Raw genomic sequence first — 9,946 nt, 5'->3', positions numbered from 1 at the left:
AGCCGCTGGTCTGGTGATCCCTGGTTAAGAACGAAACTCATTGTAGGCAGCAACAGACAAAATCAGTGTTTATACTCAGCTGGCTTGGTGATCTCAGGTAAAAAGGAAACTCACTGTAAGCAGCAACAGACAAAATGAGTGTTTAAACCCAGCTGGCCTGGTGATCCCTGGTTAAGAACGAAACTCATTGTAGGCAGCAACAGACAAAATTAGTGTTTAAACCCAACTGGCTTGGTGATCTCTGGTTAAGAACGAAACTCTTTGTAGGCAGCAACAGACAAAATGAGTGTTTAAACCCAACTGGCTTGGTGATCCCTGGTTAAGAACAAAATTCACTGTAAGCAGCAAGAGACAAAATGAGTGTTAAAACCCAACTGGCTTGGTGTTCTCTGGTTAAAAATGAAACTCTTTGTAGGCAGAAACAGACAAAATGAGTGTTTAAACCCAACTGGCTTGGTGATCTCTGGTTAAGAACGAAACTCATTGTAGGCAGCAAGAGACAAAATGTGTGTTCAAACCCAGCTGGCTTGGTGATCTCTGGTAATGAATGGAAACTCTTTGTAGGCAGCAACAGACAAAATGAGTGTTTAAACCCAACTGGCCTGGTGATTTCTGGTTAAGAACGAAACTCATTCTAGGCAATAACAGACAACATGTACTGAAGCTGATATACTACAGTCTTGTTACTGTAAATCTGTAGTGAAATAATTAGGATTGAAGTGTTTAGAATTATTATAAGTGTTATTGTAATGTTTTTCAACGTGTTTTACTCAAAAAAGGATAATGTTTTACCAGTGTTAAAACATCTAGTTGGCCTGTACTTGAAATGAATAATACGACTCTTAATTGTTATTCGTTATTAAACAGCTTTATAATAAATGGGTGTTTTTATACTTCACAGAGCATGTTTCTAAAACATCTATTGTTATAGTAAAAGCTGATAAAGGTAATTCAGTAGTTATTATGTACAACAAAGAATATCTAAGAAAATTAAATCCTATCCTGAAAGATAAATCCAATATTTTTCCTATTTCCAAGGGTTTTACCCATCCAGATAACATCAGCTCAACATTTTCCTATTAACACTAATAAAGATAATAATCTCTTTCCTGAAGGGTATGAGTTTTTAAGATCCATCTATTTCAAAACTCCTCAACTATACGGTCTTTTTAAAATTCACAAATAAAACTGCCTACTTTGTCCTATTTTCTCAGCCTATGGTGCACACAGTGCCTAGGTAAGTTTCTAATCTGGTTTTCTATCCGTATGCAACTTCTCTTTCATTGTATATAAAAGAAGTCGAAATAATTCATCCAGAATCTTGAACGCTTTGATTAAGATGCTTATACCTACAGTTCAAATCTCAAAATGATCCTCTTCTTGGAACATTTCTCCTCTGTCTTATTCTTGTTGAATTATTGAAATTTGCTATAAAAATGACCAGTTTTTATCTCATCAACGTAAACTGTGATCAGCTCGATGGCATAACCATGGATAACCCAATTGCCCCTGTGATTTGCCATTTTTATATGATTTCCATTGAACAACATGGTCTAAACACTGCATTAATTTCTTTTTTATAATGAAAACAATACGCTGATGTAGTATTTTGATGATCCAGAACAAATTCAGAGTTTTCTAAAAATATTGAACAAAGAACGCCCTTCTATAAAATTCACCATATAAAAAGAAACACGTAAAACTTCATCATTTCTGAACGTCCTTATAAATAGATGAGGTCAAGACTTCTCTATGAGTGTTTATCGCAAGACCACCAACATTGACCTATTCATATCTTGGAAACTATTTTATCCCACCTATCGAAAAGCAGTAATTTCAAAATCTTTAATTTCTAATGTTACAAAACATTTGCAACATGTGTAGTTTCCATGGCATTCTGAGTTCAGAAATTCAACATCTAAAATCCCTAACCATCTTAACTTCAACAAATTTTCTGAAACTATCATCTAAAATACAGTTACTAACATTCGTAAACATGATTTATGTGACGTCCCAGATAATTTCAAATTAAGTAAAGATGACAATACCTGCTTCTCACCCTACATTACACCAGTCTCTCTCATGCTATACGAAGATTATGGATTTTTCTACGCGAAACACACAATACCAATGTAACGGTTAAATTTTACTCCTGGAACAAATCTAAGCAGTATTTGATCAAATAAATTCCAAGACAGTCATATAAGTAATGTTGTTTATGAATACAAAGCAAGCAACACAGGTGAAACCGGGACAAAGTTCAATACCTGAATAAACGAACACAGTCATCCACCTTCTTACATCTTTCAACATAAACAAGACTGGTCACAATATCTCTTCTTAATCTTTCCACGTAATTTTTAAGGAAAGCAACTACAAAAAAAATCAAGAAAGCTCGTTGATATGAATTTAAAAAAATCCTCTATAAACAAATATCTTGGATCCCCGCTATATTTATTCACTAACTGTTTTATGACTGGTTCACTTAAACTGTTATATTTTCAAACATAATTCGCCAACATTCATTCGTACGTTGTACATGTTGATGACAAGAAACTTGTCAAAACGTCGTAATTTCATTTTCTTGTTTTCATCATCCTGTATAGCTGTTTTGTAAGTTTATATACTTAACTTACTATGTCAGTCTATATAGTTTAGCCCATGTGACGATAGCAACTAAATAAACAACTTGTTGTATGGTTGTGTCTTTTACAAAATATAAAACTCATTTTCATTAAGTAATAAACCCCTCCCTAAAGCCAAAAGTGTAGAACATGTTCAGAGGGTTATTGCGATTCGAGCGTTAAACCTTTCGATTCCACAACCCTGTACGCTAAACACTGGGCCAGGCTTGGTCCACATCTTTTATAACAGTTATAGTAGAAGTAATATTAAATTGTGTTATCTATTATGATACAATTATTTTGATTTGATGAAATTCGCAATTTTGAATATAATCAAGATGATAAAGTCGTATTTTGAAATTGGACGAGGTGACCATAGCATATTTCTCAAGCAGTATATATATATATATATTAGTTTCTAACAAAATTTCCTTGTTAGATTTCACTACTGATATTGTCGTTTTGTGAGTTACATGGCACGAGGGCCCTTATAATTCGCACCTAAAACTACAGTTATCGAAGCTTTTGAAGATTTAATATACGATGCAAACATCCCAGTATTATTGTCAACATAGAAAATATGACTCTGAACTGAAACCAACATCACGAAAGAATTCTCAGATTGTTAAAAAAAATCATTCACATATGCAAGTGTAAAGCAAACAAATTTTTGTGACTGTAAATGAAGGTTAAGTCACATATAAAAATTAATGGGATTTTTAGCAAGCAAGCATAATATAAGACCAGTTTATTTTGCATAATAAGATATCTGCGAGATAGAGAGGAATTTAAGCATGGAAAAAGTAAACAATAACAACTCTGTAAATGAACAGCACGTTCTTTATATACAGCCTTAGTTACAAAGGAATGAGATAGATTGGACAACGTGATTGGGATCTAATTGGTCTTGTAGGATACACATATATCGCAGATACAATGATGCATTTATAATGTGTTCTCGTACCTGGAAACGTAAAGCTTAGTTATTTTTATTTTTCTTATAACCTATAGCATTGCAGTTCTATACACAAAGAACTAAGTCCTTAGGTAATGGAATAAAGACTTAGTTTTCTTGTATGTTACTTTAATTCAATAATTTTTCCAATAAAGTTAAATAATTACTTGGAAAGTAATTGTGACAATTATTTTTAGAAAATAAGAGCTTTTAGTGCTGTGCTATGACAGCAGTTAAAGTGCTCAAGAAATCTGATTCAGTAGTCTTGAAATAATAACATACCTATAAGTTATCATATGGTGACATTTCAATCACAGAAATCTACGTAAAATTTACAATGCATCGAAAACATGATTAACATTAAAAAGTGAAAATTATTATACTATGAAACTATTTTATTGCAATTATTACCTTAGAATATGATATTATCATCACAGAAAAAGTGTAAAATACAGAGTGAAATGAATCAAATCTAGGACTGTTTTCATTAGAAAAGTTGATATTTTGACCTATAACACTCCAAGAAAAAGTTTATGAATGTAAAATAGTTTAGTTTAGTCTAATAAAGATATATGTGTATATAAACATTCTCTTCCTATTAAAACTGGTAAAACGTAACTGAAGATTGTAAGTCAGTTAAAGCCTCATTTTAGAAGTACGTTTTACAATTCGTTTTAGCATTCGAGAGAGAATAATTCAGAATAACTGTAGACATAAAATTCATTACAATTAACCCTGTACTAAGCTACAAGATGAGGCGCTTGTAATAGACAAACACACGTTGATATGATTGCAAAGAGAGAGAAGATAATCAAGCACACACGATCTACAACCATCGCGGCAAACTTCCACTCTGCGACAATATCATTGGCTTCGTCTTCTTCTTTCATTCTACTTGTTATAAAACGTAATTCCTTCAAAATAGAATTAAGTTCTCGTTGTGTGTGAATGCAACTATGCGGTATCGGCGTTTCTTCGGTGGAGGCGACGTGTAGATATCCGCTGGTGCTGTTTTGAAGTCTGAAATCATCGTCAATATCTAGGACATTAGCAAGTAGGCTTCGCGAACACCTCTCTTTGAGCTGGAGCTCCTTTATTTTGTTATTTATCTGACTTTTCTTGTTTTCCTCATATTTACCGTGGCGTCTCATTCGAAGAATTTTTGGCAGCCAAACAAGGAATAATGTCTTTATCTAAAACAAATCAAAATAGTTGTGTTCATATAAGCGACAGTTGAACATATAGGACACATTTTGATTTTTCAAGAATATTAAATATTTACTTTTACTTTAATATTATGATGATTCTGAGTTTTAAAACAGCAAGTAACATATAACAAAAAAGTAATTGCATGAAAAGTATAAAAACATGTTTTATAAATTCTCACTGTCCAATTATGATGGAACTTTGATTTCTATTTTCTTTTTCATTTATAATTAGCTGTGATAAGGTCGAGAAACTCCTTAATACTCCTAAACCTAGTGATCAATTGTAGGATCTTAACATTACTTACGACTATTTCAGGGTATTCAATAGTGTAACACAAATGGAAACATATTTCCCAAGAAGAAGTTTCTATTTTGATTATGCTTCATTTAATATTAAACTAACAAAATTAATTACTGCACTCGTTGTGATCAATATAAAAGCAATATATTTATTAGTTTGAATGTATTTATAAGTATTTTTGAACACTCACTAATGAAATACATGTGAAATACACCCTTACACAGATTGTCTGATTATTCATATCATAATGAAGCGAAAATAAACTCGTAAGATGAAAAATTGGTTACCTAAGGAAATAAATTACACGTTTTATGGTTTAAACATAAACAAAAGAATTAACTGTTAATACGAAACAAAAACTGATTCTATACTTCATCACCACTTAATTAATTTAAAAGGACCTCTGAATTTTACTTTATATTACGTATATCTTTTACGTAAAATGTGTTGTAAAAGATATACGTAATATAAAGTAAAATTCAGAGGTAAAATGTGTTTCATAGGTTGGATAAAGGTTTTTAATACTGTTTTGCACCAAGTTTGGTTTAGTAATTTGTATTCTTCTACCTCTAAAGACAACAGCTTGAGTCTCTGTTAACCGACCAAATAGCCCCGAAAAACTAGTTTTAAAGCACAAGAGATCAAACATACAAATCACTTCTGTATAAAAATATTCTAGCTGGCGTGCTATTCCATTTCTTTTTTGAACTCAAGCTTTGACAAATGATTGAAATACGTGAGAAGAAAATATTACAGCTGTGAGTAGATTGAGCCATCCATCTCTGTGGTTGTTTCCGAAAACACATTAAAATGTGGAGATCCATTATCCATAGAAATATAGTATTTAAAAAGAGCGGTAACGCATACAACAAGGGATATTGTGATATAGAAATCTATTATTGAGATACTGAACTCTCACGTGAGAAGAATAAAACTAATATTTGGATAAAAAATACGTTTGAGGTTCAAATTTGGAGTATCGCAAACTGAGTAGCAAAGTTTTGTGAAGCCAATAGTTTGGTACATTTGGCAAAAATATAAACATTGAACAGTTATTTGATTCATTCTGAGAGTAGAGTGCATGTAGTGAGATTTGTTTGTCCAAGTGTCACGTAAGGTGTATTATTAATTCCTTTGTACTTTCTAGCATCCAGATTCATCTGTACGTGTATGAATTTGTTTGTCTTAGTGATATTTACAGTGTGTCAGATTAATTTTATTACAAGTATCCAGATTCTTTTTTACGTGTATGGATTTGTTTTTCCTTAAAGTGTATCAAATTAATTCCATTATGCTCTCTAGAAATTACAAGTGCTGTGTAAAATAGAACTATTTAAATACTGGTGGAAAATGGTCGCTGATATAATTACGTGGTAAAAAATAAAAGAATATGTAAACAAAAGTATCTGTTAAATGTCTTAAATCCTTTTGTTAAAAGTTGGTTCTTGAAGGCGGAATTCAGTTTGCATGTGTGGCATAATTTCGTCACAGAAAATAAAGATTATTAAAAGTTGTCTGTTTTCTTTTGTGTCACTAACTTGCTAAAGTCGCGCATTTGAATAAGCTTGGTAATGACAAGCACAACGAGGAAACTATTTTCACCATACTAGTAGACTATATTAAGAGTGATATACAAACACGTGCTAAGCTTATATAAATAGAGGTTATGTCTTCCATCATAATGCATTATGGAGAGATTTACACATGAGTGGTAGTTCTTGAAAGTAGCTTTCTGGTAGACTAATATATGGGAATCATCAGTGATAAAATATAGCAGTGGAGCGTGTAATTAAAATTTATTGAAAATCATTCTTAAAATGTTATAAAAAGAACAAAAAAGCCGTGGTTCACAGGGATTATATAAGTTTCAAGCCTAAATATAACCAAAAGCGTGATGGGGTTAATAATGAAATATACATGGTTTGTAGCTGTTAAAACAAGTGCAAAAATAAAGCATAATATATATAGTAAGCACACGTACTTTGAAGTTCTATCATAATTTTACAATTTCATAGTAGTGATTTACAACAAAATTGCTTAATAAAGAAACACCACAATTGATGTAGTATTCTGTTGATGCATTCTTTGGTTTAGACACATCATATTTAGTCCTAGCATCACATTGTTCAAGTGGTTTAAAGCACCTGACAAACTAACTAAAAATCACACTATTTCAATGTTTTATAGATATATTTTTGAAATGCTAAATAGCATGTTATATTTTTTCTATTGTTATATAAACACTTAAAGGGAGGAGTTAAGCGTGGCAAAGTTTATATCGTGCCGGACTGTGGATAGGCAGGTTCCTCATTCATGAGCCCTTAACACACAATCGCTTTCTTCATTTAGAGAGCCTGGATGCGCTATAAAGATGACGGTCAAATACCGCTATTAGGTTAGTCGAGAGTAGCTAAAGATTTGGCAATAGGTGATGTAAACTAGCTCTGTTCCCTCTAGTCTATCAGTTCCAAATTACGGAGGCTAGCGCAGATAGTCTTTAAATAGTTTGCGCGAATATTCGAAAGCAAAGAAACTTAAAAAAAAGTACCGTCCGCTCTTGCATTATTGTATAAACATCAAAACCTGTAGTATTATTTTTAAAGTATAAAAGTGCATGAAATTGAAGCGAAAATGCAATGTTGTCAATCTGTTGAACTCTTCTTATAACTAGCTTCAAACATTACACAAGTGTTTTGTGCTTGAATTGTTTTCTATATATATAACAAATTCTCGATAGCAGTATTCATATATCAATTTATACACTTGATAGAAATGAATAAAAACGCTATAACCCGAGCGCTCTCGAAAGGTGGACCTTTCCTCTTCAGAGGTAAATTGGAATGGTCCTGAAGAAGAAAGGTCCACCTTTAGAAAGTGCTCGGGTTATAGGATTTGTATTAATTTTTATCAAGAATTCTTGAACCTACGTGCTTTTCTAACATCGCTAATCAACTTATACACTGATGTGCTATTGCCTCACTGTTTTATAAACAAATAATTTAATCCACATAAAAGCCAGTGTGTGTCACGTCACGCTTGAGTAATAAAAGTAATAAAATGTACTATATAGAAATATTGAGCAAAATTATTTTATAATTTTGTAGTAGAATGTATATTTGTATTGTGGTACTAAATATCTAATAACTTTATGATATTACATTGTTTAATAAACATATAATACATTTCAATACAGTTATTGCGTATTTGATAATACTTTTATACTTTGTTATAAACTTTCCTTGAAATTATGCGTCAATTTACATGTTACAATATGTGCAATTTTTTAATTGTTTTGACATTGTAAATGTTTTTTTTCTTCTATACAACTGCTCGAACAAGTATGATGTGAATTGTTTATTTTTGTTTTAAGAGTGCTTCAGGTTTTGGATTTTCTCTCGTGTTATATATTAGATTTGTGTATTGACACAGGTTTTAGAGCTTGCGTGGTTTTTACCTGTGATAAGTGTGATGTATTGATTATTATATATTTATTTTAATATTGGTGTTTGTTAAAATTAAATTGATAATACTTATACTGTTAAATATGTATTGCGAAATTTCCGCCTATTCTCTAAAGTTGTAGAAGATTCTCGAGCGTAAGAATAAACAGTATGTGTGTGTCTACGTAAACGCTAGTGTTATTGTCAGTATTGTTACGTAAACTGAAATTTCGAAAAACTCTCCACGCGCCTATAAATATAACCAACGTGACGCGCCAAAAACAGTATCTATTATTGGTTTGCTATAGTAGAAGTGCTATAAACTTCGGAAGCTATAACTGTGATTGTTATAACGCCTATTAATCGGGACACTTCAGATATTTGACCAGGGACATTTATAAATTTCGAACATTACAAACCATTTAGCTTCAGTGAACTCACATTGGACATTAGTATTTTTACGAAAACATTACCTAACGTCATCGGTGAAAAAAATCGGCTTGTGATCAGTGAAGACGACAGGGCTAGCTAGCTTCCTGTAAAGTGAATTATACCTACATCAACTAGAAATTAACATGCTCATCGTCAACCGTTGATAAGATATCAAGAAAGTTCCAAACTAGAAAGAAGTCTTTATATTGCTTGTAAGTTTGTGAAACTTTTGTATATAAATCATTGTTTGTAATAACTGTTATTGTAAATTGTATTGTTGTTTGTATAATAAAACGTATTTGTATTAAAAAGAAAACTGTGTGTATTAATCTTGTTGGCAAATATCATAAACTGGATACATATCGGCATTTATTTAATTAGTAAATCTAAATTACAATTTAACTCAGTTTTAGCTTATTTGAAATTGTAATACATAACATAAGTGCAAAGCTCCTGCCAACTTTCTAGAATTATTGTGGTGGTTACTTTTATACAAGTTATTTCGGTAAAATTATTAATGTTTCTTATATTTAATTTTTCATAAATACCATTCCATTTGTTCTTATCAACCCACACTTTGTCTCTGTTGCATTTTTAAACATATTCTGTTCTTCTATATTCATTACGTAGTAGATTTTTTTGAAGTCATGTCAAGCTACTTCAACTATTTTGTTTTCGTATAACGTATTTCTTAGGTTAACTGTATTTTTATTGCACAAAATCAATATTGTATTGTATTAATTTTTAATGAATTAATAATTTTACCAATTGTACATTTGATGTATTAGATTGTAGTCATTTTCATTGTTTCAACGCAATCGCACAATTACTTTGTTTTTGAATTTTGCGCAAAGCTACACGAGGGCTATCTGCGCTAGCCGTCCCTAATTTGGCAGTGTAAGACTAGAGGGAAAGCAACTAATCATCACCACCCACCGCCAACTCTTGGGCTACTCTTTACCAACGAGTGAATAGAGGGATTGACC

General features: G+C 31.7%; 1 protein-coding gene across 3 annotated transcripts in view; it reads right to left on the bottom strand.

The window, feature by feature from the left end:
- Positions 1 to 4,012: 4,012 nt before the first annotated feature.
- Positions 4,013 to 9,946, bottom strand: part of LOC106473464 (neuronal acetylcholine receptor subunit alpha-7-like) — a 112,678-nt gene continuing 106,744 nt past the window's right edge. For all 3 annotated transcript variants that reach the window (XM_022402957.1, XM_022402962.1, XM_022402966.1), the window contains exon 9: positions 4,013 to 4,772. In XM_022402957.1, the coding sequence (XP_022258665.1) occupies positions 4,320 to 4,772 (453 nt within the window). In that variant the 3' untranslated portion in view covers positions 4,013 to 4,319. The remainder of the gene's footprint in view (positions 4,773 to 9,946) is intronic.

The sequence above is a fragment of the Limulus polyphemus genome, unplaced genomic scaffold (assembly GCF_000517525.1).
Source record: "Limulus polyphemus unplaced genomic scaffold, Limulus_polyphemus-2.1.2 Scaffold130, whole genome shotgun sequence".
NCBI lineage: Eukaryota > Metazoa > Arthropoda > Merostomata > Xiphosura > Limulidae > Limulus > Limulus polyphemus.
The sequence above is the reverse complement of the archived record's forward strand: the minus strand, read 5'-3'. Positions and strand labels throughout refer to the sequence as shown.